This window comes from Podarcis muralis, chromosome 7 (assembly GCF_964188315.1).
Source record: "Podarcis muralis chromosome 7, rPodMur119.hap1.1, whole genome shotgun sequence".
NCBI lineage: Eukaryota > Metazoa > Chordata > Lepidosauria > Squamata > Lacertidae > Podarcis > Podarcis muralis.
Window position 1 is genome coordinate 52,118,408 of NC_135661.1, and position 16,518 is coordinate 52,134,925.

Genomic DNA, 16,518 nt, shown 5'->3' on the forward strand with positions numbered 1-16,518 from the left:
AGCAAGAAGGCTACATTTAGTTCAATTTCATTACTGCATCCCCCTGCCATCTCTAAAATTCAAATCTACCATTCCCAGACCCTCTGGCATTATTTCTTAAGCTGAATCTATATTTTAATTGGTTTTTGTTTTTTTAAAGCACCCATAGGTCTTCACAGTCTACCAAGCAGAGCCAGGTATAAATCCCATGCAGGACCCTTCCAGGTGACCTATAATAAGAATATATTTATTATTTATACCCTGCCCATCTGGCTGGGTTTCCCCAGTCACTCTGGTTGGCTCCCGACAGAATATTAAAAACACGATAAAACATAAAAAACTTCCCTGAACAGGGCTGCCTTCAGATGTCTTCTAAAAGTCAGATAGTTGTTTATTTCCTCGACATCTGAAGGGAGGGCTTTCCTCAAGGCAGGCGCCATTACTGAGAAGGCCCTCTGCCTGGTTCCTATTTATTGAGCATTTGCAGTCTCCTGCCCAGCATTACTTAGGCATTCTAAGAAACCCAAAACATCAATGCACTTTTGAAATCATTAGTTAAAATCCGTGCAGGTTTGAAAGGTTCAGTCTGGCACCTTGGTTCAAAATGGCTCCAAACTGTAACAAAACCTAAATGAAAACCTGCTCCTTGATCTCAGGAACCATAATGCTGCATTTGGCTAGGCTATCTTCAGATGCAGAGTGAACGGACAAACAACTTTCCAAACTATTGCAGGGTTATAGTCAACTAACTTCTAGTTGGAGTAGACCCAACAAAATAAATGGACCTAAATTAGTTGTAGTCATTAAATTCCAAGTAAAGTCTTGGTTGAATACAACCCCTAGTAGATTCATCCTGATTGACTTGCACAGAGTTTAGATTATATCTGGTATTTACTGGTGCCCACAGTTAGAATTAAAAACAGAGGCACATTCTTAACCTTGGGAGTTTGTTCCACAGTCCTTTAACAACAGTGTCCCCTCCTGGTTATTCCAAGGGGTCTTCATTTAAAAGGGGAGGGGGCACATTTTTGTTGCCGTCATTAACCTGTTGGGGATCAGAAATAAACTGATGCTGATAGACTGTAGGAAGATCCCAACCTACCTTCTGCTCTTCCCTAAGGTACACGCCTGCTTCCATTTTATCTGCACAACAACCCAGTGAGGAAGGGTTCGGCTGAGTGTAGCTAAGATTAATCAATAAGCTTTGAGGATGGGTAGGGATTGAAACTTAGTCCAAGTGGAACGCTCCATCTGTCACAACCAGTGCCGGATTTACGTACCAATATAAGCTAAACAAGCTATAGCTTAGGGCCCCACTCTCTTGGGGGGCCCCCAAAAAATTAAATGAAAAAAACCTAGGTGTACATTTCCAAAATATAAGATAAAAAACAAATTACTTTGATAAAATACATATTTTGTTATGTGCAAAGGGCCTTAGATACCTATTAGGTTCATATATTACCATATAGCATGTATTCAGCACAAAAAACAGCTACAATTTGTTGTTGGCAAAGGACAGCTGGACATATAAAGGGCCCCATTACCTTCAGTAGCTTAGGGCCTCATCAAACCTAAATCTGGCCCTGGTCACAACATGTGGTTTGTGGAGCAAGATGTGCTGGACTGTGCTGTGCCACATCAGAACAGTCCCCCTTGTAAAATATAAATAAAGCTATCTTCCCAACCATCATCCCGCTATGTTCATTTTCTACTTGTGGGGAGTGTTTTGCGTTGCTTGCCAGATTGGCTTTTTCATCCTCCACAGCAAACTGCTGTTTTGCTCCACTGAGTTTTGGTTTAACTTCTTAGAGAAAGTTGTCTTAACACACATTCTCATTCAATAGCATTTAAAGCTGTTTGCAAGCACATTAATTTCCAAAGTCAGGCACATAATAGCTTAGCTTCTGAGCGATGAACCACAGGCAGAAGCTCAATTAGTGGCATTACATTCCTTAGCCATTGGCCGTAGCAAATTTAGAAATATACAAATGTATAAACCACGTCACAGCAGATTTGGCCAATTTGTTATGCATTTAAACAACCTACACACCATATGAAAAACTTAATCCTATGCATTTCTGCTCAGAAAGAAGCATTCCTGAATTTCGTGAGACTTACTTCTAGGTAAGTATCTTCATAGGGTTGCAGCCTCAGACATTTCCCCCCCAACAACTAAATGTTTCCAGTGCAATCCTAGACATGTCTACTCAGAAGTAAGTCCCATTCAGTTCAGTGGGATCTCCTCCCCGGTAAGTGTACATAGGACTTACATCAGCCACAGACAGGATAGCCAGTGGCCAAGGGTGATGGGGATTGTACTCCAAAAACATTTAGAGGGCCGCAGGTTCCTCACTCTGACACCTGAGGCTTCCAGGGGCCAGATTTGGCCCTCAATGCCTCTCTATCCATCCCTTGTGATTCTCCCCTGGCCACACACACACACCCGGCCTTGCCTTTCAGCCTCCTTCTTTTGCTTGAACTGTGATCGTTCCTCTTGCTCTCGCCTGGATGGAGGATGCTGCAGTCTGTGTGCAGAAAGCAACTTCTGGCTTTTGTGTTTCTGTACAAAGGTAACCCCACCCACTTTCCCCTCTGGCCCCACCCTCCACTGGCACACAGCCCCCATTTGGGGAATGTGTTGTGTGCTCCGCAATGCAACTTGCACACATGTCAATGGCCAGAAGACCCTCAAGTACTGCTTGATTTACCTTGTTCTGCACAAAGAGAATTCTCACGATAGTACATTTTACAGATCCGAGGGGCATTTTCACCAGCACTTCACAATGTTTCAGGACCTCAGTATATGCTGCTTCCTGGAATTATGCCTCTTTCCATCCTTTTCTTGCCCAGTCCCTAGATTTCTCTGCTGTTTCAAGCCTGATTAGCTTAAGTGATAAAATGCAAGACACACATAATGCTGTCTAGGAAGAACCTGCAGATAACTGGCAAGTTGCCTTTGCTAAGCGGTAGGCAGAGCTGAGATAAGAAGCAGTGGTGGCTCAAGCAGAGACGGCGAGAGAAAGAGATGATAAAATCCCCTCCAAGCTGCCAATGCAGTCTGACCACCACACTTTTAAAAAATTGAGGCAAAGGTTATGCACAATAAGAACTCTGTGGCCAGAGTAGAATCTGGAAAACCTGGGATCAAGTTCCCACTAAGCCCACACGAAGCTCACTGGGTGACCAGTTTTTCACCTTGAGTATCTCAGCCTAAACCTACCTCAAAGTGTTGCTGTGAGGATAAATAGGAAGGAGAAAACCTCATAGTGGGGTGCAGCGTCATCTCCTCCCTCTTGTCAGTGCTTGCATACCCCAAGGTGACTGTCAGCAGTAGCCAGGAAGAGCAGACTCGGCCCCAGGGGGCTGTGGAGGTAGGCAGGGGGCACCTGCTTAGGGCCATGGGCCTCAGCAAGTGCCTGATGATGCCCAACCCTGTGCTGGCCTGGGACTTGCTGATTTATTTGTTATCACATTTCCATCCCACCTAAGAAGCTGCACTGGACAGAAGGAAAAGACAGGGAAACCATGTAAAGATGCAACAGTTTCAGAGATTTCAAAGTTCCCAGGACATGCTCGGATACAGCTCACAGTTCCTTGCAGGAATTCTCTGCTTCATCCCACAACTATATCTGGTGGTAGATCAGGAACCCAGATAAATCTGTAACTCTTGACAACAAGCTTAAAGCAAAGATCCAGGCCTCTTCCAAACTCCTGTGGAACGACCCCTCTGCCTCCTTTTCCAAACTGACTTCTGGAAGAGCAGGTTACTGAGTATGCTTCACTATTGTGGAGAGAAGGGCAGGAGGGGCTCTGTTGCTTTTGCAATGTCTTCTCTTCTTAATCATGAGGTTAACAGCATGGGTTATCTTTGCACTCATTGGCCAAAACACAGGAAGGCAGAATGAGGTGTGCTACTTTGCATGGACTTGGGTAGAATACTGCCTACATGTTTTCCTTTATACCTCTGTAAAAGCTTACATTTTTTCATGAAAGCTGAATATTCAGGGAGGGGCATGAAATATTATTGAGGGCGTCAGGACCGCACAGGACCTTTATGGCAGCAGCCCTCAGTTTGTATGGTTCAGTGCAGGTATCGCCAACCTTTTTGGGCCAGTAGGCTGTTTTGAGAAAGTGCCCTGGGCTCCAGTCAGAATATGGCTGCCATAGGGTGTGTGGCAAGATACATTTCTAAAAATGCAGAAAAAGAGACAGGGCCACAAAAAGTTGTGAGCTTGCCTCCCCACCCAGTCCTTGGGGAAAAGGCACCTATATCAACCACCATTACACTCACTAAGTGCTTTGCATTGCTCCTCTGTCCAAAACTGGTGGGAGGGTGGGTGTCCAATCCTGACATCCAGTGAAGTGTGGGGATACCTGAGGGTGCATGTGCAATGGAGGAGAGGCTGAACCAGTGTAAACAGGTACTTGGCAGGAAGAGCAAAGAGTTACTCATGCATTGTGGATTTTTGAAGAAATACTTACTGAAACCTTTACCTTGTTCTGCACAAAGAGAATTCTCACGATAGTACATTTTACAGATCCGAGGGGCATTTTCACCAGCACTTCACAATGTTTCAGGACCTCAGTATATGCTGCTTCCTGGAATTATGCCTCTTTCCATCCTTTTCTTGCCCAGTCCCTAGATTTCTCTGCTGTTTCAAGCCTGATTAGCTTAAGTGATAAAATGCAAGACACACATAATGCTGTCTAGGAAGAACCTGCAGATAACTGGCAAGTTGCCTTTGCTAAGCGGTAGGCAGAGCTGAGATAAGAAGCAGTGGTGGCTCAAGCAGAGACGGCGAGAGAAAGAGATGATAAAATCCCCTCCAAGCTGCCAATGCAGTCTGACCACCACACTTTTAAAAAATTGAGGCAAAGGTTATGCACAATAAGAACTCTGTGGCCAGAGTAGAATCTGGAAAACCTGGGATCAAGTTCCCACTAAGCCCACACGAAGCTCACTGGGTGACCAGTTTTTCACCTTGAGTATCTCAGCCTAAACCTACCTCAAAGTGTTGCTGTGAGGATAAATAGGAAGGAGAAAACCTCATAGTGGGGTGCAGCGTCATCTCCTCCCTCTTGTCAGTGCTTGCATACCCCAAGGTGACTGTCAGCAGTAGCCAGGAAGAGCAGACTCGGCCCCAGGGGGCTGTGGAGGTAGGCAGGGGGCACCTGCTTAGGGCCATGGGCCTCAGCAAGTGCCTGATGATGCCCAACCCTGTGCTGGCCTGGGACTTGCTGATTTATTTGTTATCACATTTCCATCCCACCTAAGAAGCTGCACTGGACAGAAGGAAAAGACAGGGAAACCATGTAAAGATGCAACAGTTTCAGAGATTTCAAAGTTCCCAGGACATGCTCGGATACAGCTCACAGTTCCTTGCAGGAATTCTCTGCTTCATCCCACAACTATATCTGGTGGTAGATCAGGAACCCAGATAAATCTGTAACTCTTGACAACAAGCTTAAAGCAAAGATCCAGGCCTCTTCCAAACTCCTGTGGAACGACCCCTCTGCCTCCTTTTCCAAACTGACTTCTGGAAGAGCAGGTTACTGAGTATGCTTCACTATTGTGGAGAGAAGGGCAGGAGGGGCTCTGTTGCTTTTGCAATGTCTTCTCTTCTTAATCATGAGGTTAACAGCATGGGTTATCTTTGCACTCATTGGCCAAAACACAGGAAGGCAGAATGAGGTGTGCTACTTTGCATGGACTTGGGTAGAATACTGCCTACATGTTTTCCTTTATACCTCTGTAAAAGCTTACATTTTTTCATGAAAGCTGAATATTCAGGGAGGGGCATGAAATATTATTGAGGGCGTCAGGACCGCACAGGACCTTTATGGCAGCAGCCCTCAGTTTGTATGGTTCAGTGCAGGTATCGCCAACCTTTTTGGGCCAGTAGGCTGTTTTGAGAAAGTGCCCTGGGCTCCAGTCAGAATATGGCTGCCATAGGGTGTGTGGCAAGATACATTTCTAAAAATGCAGAAAAAGAGACAGGGCCACAAAAAGTTGTGAGCTTGCCTCCCCACCCAGTCCTTGGGGAAAAGGCACCTATATCAACCACCATTACACTCACTAAGTGCTTTGCATTGCTCCTCTGTCCAAAACTGGTGGGAGGGTGGGTGTCCAATCCTGACATCCAGTGAAGTGTGGGGATACCTGAGGGTGCATGTGCAATGGAGGAGAGGCTGAACCAGTGTAAACAGGTACTTGGCAGGAAGAGCAAAGAGTTACTCATGCATTGTGGATTTTTGAAGAAATACTTACTGAAACCTTTTGCAGGTGCCATAGGAGATGCTGGTGGCCAGACTGGTGTGTGGAGGTATCACCCTGGAACCCTTGGTTGACTCTTTATGGGGAATATTACAGCTTTATAATTCTGATAGCTCTTCCCTTCAGTGGACACCTCTGAACATGAGCATTCTTGTTCTTTTTGTCTTCGCAGGTGAACTTCTGCCATGGCTTCTTGTGATGAGCAATGATACACTCTGAAGTCTACAGAGACCAAACATCCAAAGGAATGGTTGCTTCGCTTCCTTCTCACTGTCGCGAAATGAAATGGTGTTCCTAAGGTGATAACTGCTTCTTGCAGTCTAGAAGACACAACTTCACTAGGACATTTTGTTTTTATTTTTATTTTTGTCTGCAAACGCACATTCTGATGGCTGGCGGGCAGTGATGACACCATGTAGAAGGTCCTGAAGGGGTGTCCTAACTGAGTTGCAATGGTTTTATACACTACCCCATTTCCAAACGGCTTTCTGTCAGCACTGCATTCTTTCTCCTGGGGCTTGATCTTCCCATGTTATTGGCTTGGAGACAGGCTTATAGCCTCCTTTGTGCCTACCACCTATGAGAAGCGCCAAAGGGGAGATGATCCGTGCTACTTCCACGCTCTGTGCATCATCATCACCACTCCAATTTACCTGGCGCTACTGGTGGTCTCTCTGCCTTTTGCCCTGATTGGCTTCCTGCTCTGGTCCCCTCTCCAGTCTGCTAGGCGACCGTACGTCTACTCTAGGCTGCAAGACAAGAGCCAGATCCATGGAAGCACGTTGCTCACAGAGTGGAAGGCCGCCAGCAATGGGAAAAGCTTCTGCTTTGGCAGCGCCAATGTCTGCCTGCTCCCAGACTCCTTGGCAAGATTGAACAATGTTTTCAACACACAGGCCCGTGCTAAGGAGGTTGGGCGACGGATACGGAATGGGGCTAGCAGGCCACAGATCAAAATCTACATCGATTCCCCCACAAACACGTCCATCAGCGCAGCAAGCTTCAGCAGCCTGGTCTCTCCTCAGGGCGGAGATAGTAATAACCGTGCAGTCAATGTGGGCATCAAGAGGACAACCTCGATGGAGTACAAAGGGGACAACTCCGGCTCGAACAACAGCGAAGATGGTAGAGATGGCAAAGCTGGAGGAGATACCAATGAGGGTGAAGATGGCAACACGTGCATTGTGCGCATAGGTGGAGAGGACAATGGGCACATTTCAGACCTGGAAGCGGATGGCACTGGTGGCCAAGTCAATAACAGCAAGGGGTCTGCAGACCGATCACCAGAATCTGAAGCCGAGAGCCTGAAAGGCCAGACTCCGAACCATAAGCAGAAAGAGGGGGATTCTGGGAGCCTAGATAGCTACACTGCCTCGCGAGAATCCCTAGTGAAGGTGCGTGCCGCAGATGGCCCTGTGGACCAGAGCACTGTCAACAGCAAGCTCCTTTACAAGGCCTCACTGATGAAGAAGACCTCCTTAAGAAAAAAGAGAAACACAGATGAGCTCTTTGACCACGAGATCTCCGCTTTCTTCCCTGCCAATTTGGACTTCCTGTGCTTGCAGGAAGTGTTTGACAAAAGGGCGGCTGAGAAATTGAAAGAGGAGCTCCACCATTACTTTGAATACATTCTGTACGATGTTGGGGTCTACAGCTGCCACGGCTGCTGTACCTTTAAGTTTGTGAACAGTGGCCTGCTTTTTGCCAGCCGCTATCCAGTTATGGATGCTGCTTATCACTGTTATCCCAATGGAAAAGGAACAGACGCCTTGTCTTCTAAGGGGGCCCTGTTTCTCAAGGTAGGTCTCTTTCTATAAAAACTGATTCAGGGACCTTCTGGTCTGCAAGCAGGACAAGTGCATATATGTGTGTGTACTTTGCATGTCTGGGCCACTATGCAAATGCAAAATTTGTGGTGTGCAATAAAGAACCCATTGCTTCGTTGGAACATAGAAAGCTGCCTTATACCAAGTCAGACCATTGGTCCATCTAACACAGCATCAAAATGAATGGGACCTGTCCCAAGTCCTGGGAGTGGCCCTTATCCATTTTGATATGGCCTGCAAACGAGAACATCCTTATGGGCCATGATTTTGGATCTCCTCTTCTCTCTTTTATATCATTTCTTTGCCATTTTGTGTGCAAAGAACTTTACAATCAGCTCACTGAACTTTGCAGCCCTGGGGAGTACTTAACCTGAGGTACCACTGTATTCTGGGCTTCCTTCCCTGCCAGATAAACATTGATATATTTTCCTGCCACTCTTTGAAGAAGTGTTGTTAATTTTTGGGATATTTTGAAATAAGAATAACAGTTTTGGAAGGATATTCATTTTAATAGCTGAAATTCTGCCCTGTAACAATAGTTTTATTCTTTCCCACATTTCCAAATTTCTCTTTATTTCTTTCCAAACCTTTATGTACCGTATTTTTTGCCCTATAAGACGCACCTTTCCCCCTCCAAAAATGAAGGGGAAATGTGTGTGCGTCTTATGGGGCGAATGCAGACTCCTTGGCTTCAGCGATAGCAACGCGAAGCCTCCGAAGCCTGTGCTCCGGAGGCTTCGCGTTGCTTCCGCTGAAGCCAGGAGAGTCTGCTCTTTGAGGCTGGCGGTGGGGAAAGCAGCGCTTCCCCCATCGCCAGCCCCAGAGGATGGGGGGCAGCAGGAAGGTGTGCGACGCCTTCCCGCTACTCTCCAACCCTCCTTTGGGCTTTTACGGGAGATGGGGGAATTCCCCCACCTCCCGCAAAAGCCCGCAAAAGCCATGCGCTCTTTAAAGGGGCTCCGCGGCTTCTGCTGGCTTTTCTACGAGGGGGGGAATTCCCCCACCTCCTAGAAAAGCCCGCAGGAGCCGCACACCCTTTAAAGAGCGCACCGCTCTTGGGGGCTTTTCCCCGAGGAGGGAGAAGGGACTGACTGGCCGTTTCAGTCCCTTCTCCCTCCTGGTAGAAAAACCCGCAGGAGTCATGCGGGGCTCCTGTGGGCTTTTGCGGGAGGTGGGGGGGAATTCCCCCACCTCCCGCAAAAGCAGGGAGAAGGTCTTGGAGTAGCGCACAGGCTGCGTGCAGCCTGTCCACTGCTCCCAGAGCTGCGGGGGGGGGGGGGCGGAATCATATTTTTTCCCTTGATTTCCCCCCCTGAAAACTAGGTGTGTCCTATGGGCCGGTGCGTCCTATAGGGCGAAAAATACGGTAGTTATTTGGTAGATGTTATAGTTGTTCATTGTTAACCAGATCCCCAGATATTTATTTTTCCCCTCTACTTTCCTCCCACACATGATTTCTAGATCATTTTTTGTTTGGTTGTCCATATTTTTAACCATCAACTTGGTTTTTCCTTTATTTAAATTGAAACCAGCTAGTTTTCCAAATTTGTCTATCTGTTCCATCACTTCTGATATTCTCTTTTTCAGTTGTTCTAAAATTAACACTAAGTCATCCGCAAGTGCTGTTAATTTATAGCTTAACTGCCCCACTTTTATTCCTTGTATTCTATCATTTTTCTTTATATTTTGCGCCAAAACTTCTAATATGAATATGAATAACAGTGGAGACAATGGGAAGCCCTGCCTCGTCCCTTTGTGTATCTTACATTTTTCTGAAATATTAGTACTTACTATAATATTGGCTGTTTGAGCTTTATAGATTGATTTTATACCCTTTAGAAAGGTTTCTTAAAATCCCATCTTTTCAGTAACTTCATCATAAATAGCCAGGAGACATTATCGAAGGCCTTTTCGGCATCCACAAATATTATCACCGCCTACTTTTCATTATGGACTTCTAAGAATTCCAAAACATTTATAATGTTCCTAACATTTTCTTTCATTTGTATCCCAGGAAGGAAACCCATCTGGTCTTCATGTATCAAATGTCTTAGAGTCATTTTCAATCTATTTGCCAATATCAACGTGAAAAATTTGTAATCATTATTTAATAATGATATTGGTCTATAATCTTTAGGTTCTAATAGGTCTTTATTATATTTTGGTATCAAAGTTATATATGCTTCTTTCCAGGACTCTGGTATCCTTCCTGTCTCCAATACCCTGTTCATAACGTCTGAGTGGAAGCATTAACTCCTCTTAAAATTTCTTATAATATCCTGCTGACCGACCATCTGGCCCTGGGGATTTTCCTGTCTTAATTTGACTTAGTGCCCTTTGCATTTTCATCATTGATATTGGAGTATTTAATATCTTTGCATTTTTCTCTGATATTTGTCCAATTTACATTCTTCCAAATACGCCAATATCAATTCTGTGTTTTCTTTCTCTTTCTTAGAAAGGTCTATGTAGAATTTAACAAATTTGTGTCTTATCTCTTTTTGATTGATTATGGAGGTTCCATTTTTTAGCGGACTACCATTTTTTAGCGGACTATGGATTATCCTTTTTTTCTTTTTCTTTCTTCAGTTGCCAGGCTAATAACTTCCCTGGTTTATTTTGTAAATTCTTTTTGTTTGTTTTGTTTGTTTCATCACTTGTTTCCCACCTACATTTACAATGTTAGTAAAATTTCAGTTGTTCCTTTCTTCCGGGCAAATGAGTCTGGTGTTCCATTTGCTGTAAGCCAGGCCACAAGGAAAGTGGGCTTCTCTGGCCTGTATAGATTGTGGCAAATTAAGAAAATGTGTGTCATCTTTCTTATTCTGCCTTCTGCTTTTGCTGTTGATAGGGGGGGGGGGGACAAGGAGCTAGGCAGTGGGTCCTAGTCCATTCAGATGAATAGGGACATTCCCCATCAACCTCAGTCTTCTCTCAGTGTGAATAAAAATGCATATGTTAGTGAAAAGCAGCATACGAAAGTACATTATATTAAGGAAAATTGTTCTGCAAATATGTGTGGATAAGTGAATTTGAGATTGGGGGAAATGAGAAACAGAGAGAAACCAAAATGTCGCCCATCCCTGGTAAAAACACATCTCTGAGAGAGAGATGCAAAAAGAGCTGTTGTGAAGGCAGGGAGGAAAAGGCAGGCATTATGATCTCAGTGGCCATGGACTTTGCCCATCTCATAAACCCAGTTGCATTGACTTTACTGTGTGGCGCATCTGTCAGTTTATGAGCTTGGGGAGCTGCTGGCTCACCTCCTGCCCAAGCTCTTATTTGGACTTTTGGCTGTACTTTCCGTCCCTTGTTCTTTATCAGCACCACATCAAACAGTTTGCAGGGGCCGACAGGGAACTCTTTTGCAACGGAATGCAATAAATCTTGGAGGATTCCAAGACCTGGGTCCCATTTGCCAATTAAGCAAGCCATGCCCTCCAATTCTTAAAGGATGCTTTCTTGAAAATGGTGGGGGGGAAATGGATAGGGAGAACCTCTCTCATGATACGAGAACCCACCGGGGTCATCCAGTGAAGCTGAAGCTTGGAAGCTTCCAGACAGATGCAAAGAAGCACTTATTCACACAACACACAGTTAACCTTTGGAATTCACTACCACAAGATTCAGTGATGGCCATAAACCTGGGTGGCTTTAAAGGCGATATAGACAAATTCATGGGCGGTGGTGGTTAAGGCTATCAGTGGCTACTGACCACAATGGCTATGTTCTTTCTCCATGGTTGGAGGCAGTGTGCTTCTAAATACCAGTTGCTTCGAATCACAAATATAGAGAGTGCTGCTGTGCTCAGGTCCTGCTTGTATGAGGGGCATCTGGTTGGCCACAGTGAGAACATGATGCTGGACTAGATGGGCCATCAGCCTGCTTTGGCAGGTCTCTTCTTATGTTCTTATGAAGCAGATCACTGATCTGTCTCTACCTCAGTAGCATCTTCAGTGATTCGCAACAGCTCTGCAGGGTTTCAGTCTTTCCCAGATCTCCCGGGAATTGCTAGAGCCCGAAACTGGGACATTCTGCATACAAGGTAGTGATGGGCACAAGACCAAATTCTGACTGGTTCCAGTTCTGCAGAGTTCTACAGTAGTGCCTGCATTGTTCTGGTTCCATGTGGATATTTTAGGAGGAATATCCACAAATCCTTTTTTAAAAAAACCCCTCAAACCTCTGCATGAAACTTTTTTAATTTCAAAAATGCGTTCACTTAGAAGGTGGTCTGAGAGCTTCCTCTCTTGTCTTTTGTTGGTTCCATGGTGGCAGCTACGTTTTCCCCTGTACAACCCCACTGAAAATGGTGGCACAACTTGCATTGCTCCCAAGGGAACTTGTTCTAGGTTTGTTACATTTGTATGTCGCTTCCCACTACAAAAAAAGTCCCAAAGCGATTTACAACACAAGTAAAAAATAAAAACAACCATGAAAATGATGAAAGCATGTTAAAAACATACTAAGAATAATTTTAACATGGGTTCATCCCTATTGTAATCACCGCACCCAACTGGAGATGAACACCGAAACAAAACAAACGTTGGGGCAGCCAGAATGTATAGACGAGAGAGAAAATATCTGTGCCTAGTACCAAAATCATAACAAAGCAGGTACCAGGCAGGCCTCCCTGGAGAAAGTATTGCAATAATAAGGGGCTATAAAAGAAAAGGTTTGTTCTCTTGTTGCCACCTGCTGGACCTCCCTTGGAGGTGGCACAAGGGACAACCAGCAGCCTGCTAGGTAAGGAGAAATGGGAGGAGAAAAGGGGGTTCTGGAAAGACACAGTGAGAAGGGGGGTTCTGCCCACATTGGCCCTTGACCCAGCCCACCACTTGGATGTGCCCTCCACTGGCAGATATCCTTCACCCTTGGTACAGGGGGTAGGAACATTTGTTGTTGTTGTTTAGTCGTTTAGTCGTGTCCGACTCTTTGTGACCCCATGGACCAGAGCACGCCAGGCACTCCTGTCTTCCACTGCCTCCCGCAGTTTGGTCAGACTCATGTTTGTAGCTTCGAGAACACCGTCCAACCATCTCGTCCTCTGTCGTCCCCTTCTCCTTGTGCCCTCCATCTTTCCCAACATCAGGGTCTTTTCCAGGGAGTCTTGTCTTCTCATGAGGTGGCCAAAGTATTGGAGCCTCAGCTTCACGATCTGTCCTTCCAGTGAGCACTCAGGGCTGATTTCCTTAAGAATGGATACATTTGTTCTTCTTGCAGTCCATGGTACTCTCAAGAGTCTCCTCCAGCACCATAATTCAAAAGCATCAATTCTTCGGCAATCAGCCTTCTTTATGGTCCAGCTCTTACTTCCATACATCACTACTGGGAAAACCATAGCTTTTACTATACGGGCCTTTGTTGGCAAGGTGATGTCTCTACTTTTTAGGATGCTGTCTAGGTTTGTCATTGCTTTTCTCCCAAGAAGCAGGTGTCTTTTAATTTCGTGGCTGCTATCACCATCTGCAGTGATCATGGAGCCCAAGAAAGTAAAATCTCTCACTGCCTCCATTTCTTCCCCTTAATTTGCTAGGAGGTGATGGGACCAGTGGCCATGATCTTCGTTTACTGAACAAAAAACCGGAAAGGTGCCTTGTACCAAGACAAAGTATTTTTGATCCATCTAGCACAACTTTTATCTTCTCTGATGGGCAGCAGTGTGTACCTAAATCTGGATTCTTTTACTGTACGGGGCTTTCATAAAATTGAAAATAAAACAAAAAAGAAGAAGCCAAACCTTTCCAAAATCTGGGCATCATTCATGTCACTGACTGCCTTCAACATGTGCATATATTAAGGATTAAGGGATTAAAAAACCAGTCTGCTTCCAGCTGCCCAAAGCTGAGTCATTGATTTATGACCCATCCAGGCAAGCTGGCAGCTGTTTTTCCACCCCTCTTGCAGGAAAGTAAGCCTCTTTTCCAGCTACTATGAGGATTGATAGACTTAATTATCAACTCCCAAGTCTTCACTAAGATGGGATGGAGGGACTTGTTTACTGCCAGGACTCCAAATAAAACAAATCAGTAAATCTTGCTCAGATCCTCCAGCCTAGCTAGAATGTGCACTGGAGCAACATCGGTGCCATTTCAAAAAATCTTGTGCAAAGCATTTTATTAAGCATGCTGGGTGCAAAGTTATGGGTGCCTAAATCTCATCGATCACCATAAGATTTTGCAAGGCATGCTGTAGTGTGGTCTGTCATGAATTCCAAACTGTCTTGTTTGCTTGTTGTTCTTGCAATTAAAGAGTCAGCAAACTAGCTCCATCAGCTCAATGAAGTTTTAGACTTATTTTTCTTCAGCAGCAGCCTCGCCACTCCCCATGGCGAATCACAAACTGAAGGGAGCGTCAAAAAAAGGCCAGTATGGTGTAGTGATCAGAGCACCCATCCCCAGCCTGTCACCTTCTGGGTGTTTTGGACTACAATTTCCACCAGGCCATTCTGGGTGGAGGCTAATGAAAGTTGTAGTGGAGGGAGCCAGCTAAGCAGGTCAGTTCCTGGATGGGAAATCCCCAGAAAGCCTTACTTTGAGTTCTGCTAAGGAAGAAAGATAGGGTAGCATTTTTATTTATTTTTTAAATGAAGCTAGGAGCTGAGGAAGGAAGGAAGGAAGGAAGGAAGGAAGGAAGGAAGGAAGGAAGGAAGGAAGGAAGGAAGGAAAGAAAGAAAGAAAGAAAGAAAGAAAGAAAGAAAGAAAGAAAGAAGTCCAAAATTGAACTGGGCTAGTGTAAGCCTTGTGTGTGAACTGTGATAAGTCCCACCGTGTTGCCTATTTACAAGTACAGATGGACAAACCCTCAGAGGTTTAGTAACCATTCTAGGGTTTTGCAATCACCTCGTTCTTATTTCTGCCTACATACCTTTCCTGGGAATTTCTGCATCAGCTTTTAAAAGCAGCTTCCCATTTATTCCTAGGCAGTAATCTAAATATTTTATATATATACACACACACACAGCCTCTGCTAATGCAAGACTTGGCTGGAATCCACCCATTCTAGATGCATGAGAATCTTAAGAGAAAAGCAACAGTGGGCAGCTCTTGCCTTTGACTATTAAGAAGAATAGGCCCTCCTTTAAATAAGAATGTGATTAGCTATCTCATTGTTTCCTGCTTTCCTTTATTATTGGGAATCACCATCGTAGAGATAACAGGGCGTTTAGTTTCCACCACATTCATTCATTTCCTTTACCTTTCAGAGGTACCTGGCAATGGGACTGTTGCACATAGGGATGATTGGACCTATAAAAGTCTGACCCATCCCAGTTTTCAGAGAGGATGGGGCTAAGTCTGCCTCATCCTGTTTCCAGGCAAATTTGTAATGGAAAATCCTTTAAAATCTGCCTGGAAAAATGAACAAGAGGGAGGTACCAGAAGATTCAAGGGAACTCCCATGGTTTGCAGAAGTATACAAAATTTATTTAAGGGATAAAACCATAAATGGGGGGGGGGAAGGACCCCAGAACACCCAAGTGGGGGTAGAGGTGTTGGCTATTTGTAGATTAGTTGCACTGCAGAAGGCGTGCTGGGGAGACCACACATTCAGGAAACGCAAAATAACTTTTGCTAGGGTTCAATAACAAAAACAAAAACTCCTTTTACACTAAATTACAATATATCAATAAGCATGACCCATCCACCAGGGTACTGAGAGAGCTCCATGCTGCTCTTTATATACCATACCCAACAGCTTAATTACCACAACTTAACAGCACCTGCTATACTGCTTCACAGCTGTAAAACTAGGTCACGTTATTTGCTCTGGCCTTTAAAGAAATACACATCTTGTGGAACAATAATGAACCTCAAAATTTAAAGAGACCATTCAACAAGAGGATGCTTCGTGGCCACACTGAATGCTGACTGAACGCTGGAAGGTTGAGAAGGAAGCTTGGGGGAGAAAAAAATGGAATGGAGTATCATGGAGAAGAGCACAGCCAGCAAGGCTGGCTGGAATCCTGAACTGGAGCACAAACATTTTGCCTTGTATTTCTTTAGCATCTGCATTTGATGCCCAATTATTTCAATGATTGTAGTCCTGCCAAATCACCAGAAAAAAAAATTAACTGCCTTGCTCCTCTACCTTTAAACAGATGTGCCTTGTCTGCTAAAACCTGCAGGTTAAATTCTTTTGCACAGAGCTTAAATCTGGTGGGGAACCTCAGGCCTGGGGGCTGAATGCAGCCCTCCAGTCCTCCCTATCTGGCCCTCTGTAGTTTGCCAAGGCCACATTCCCTCACTGGCTTTGCTTCACATCCAGAGTATTTTTGACTTACTGGAATGTGCCCTTGTACTCTTATGGTGCCGCTTGTTTGCTTGCTTGCAGGAATAGAGGCACTTGGGAGAGTGTGTAGAAATTAGCTCACCGTACAAGGGTAGAATTTGCATTAGTTGCTCCACCCACTTTTGCCTCTGGTCCCGCGCCCCACTGATA

At 45.0% G+C, this 16,518-nt stretch overlaps 1 protein-coding gene across 6 annotated transcripts in view; it reads left to right on the forward strand.

The window, feature by feature from the left end:
* Positions 1–16,518, forward strand: part of SMPD3 (sphingomyelin phosphodiesterase 3) — a 131,223-nt gene that overhangs the window by 83,987 nt on the left and 30,718 nt on the right. For all 6 annotated transcript variants that reach the window (XM_077931741.1, XM_077931742.1, XM_028739568.2 and 3 more), the window contains one exon: positions 6,426–8,052. In XM_077931741.1, the coding sequence (XP_077787867.1) occupies positions 6,706–8,052 (1,347 nt within the window). In that variant the 5' untranslated portion in view covers positions 6,426–6,705. The remainder of the gene's footprint in view (positions 1–6,425; positions 8,053–16,518) is intronic.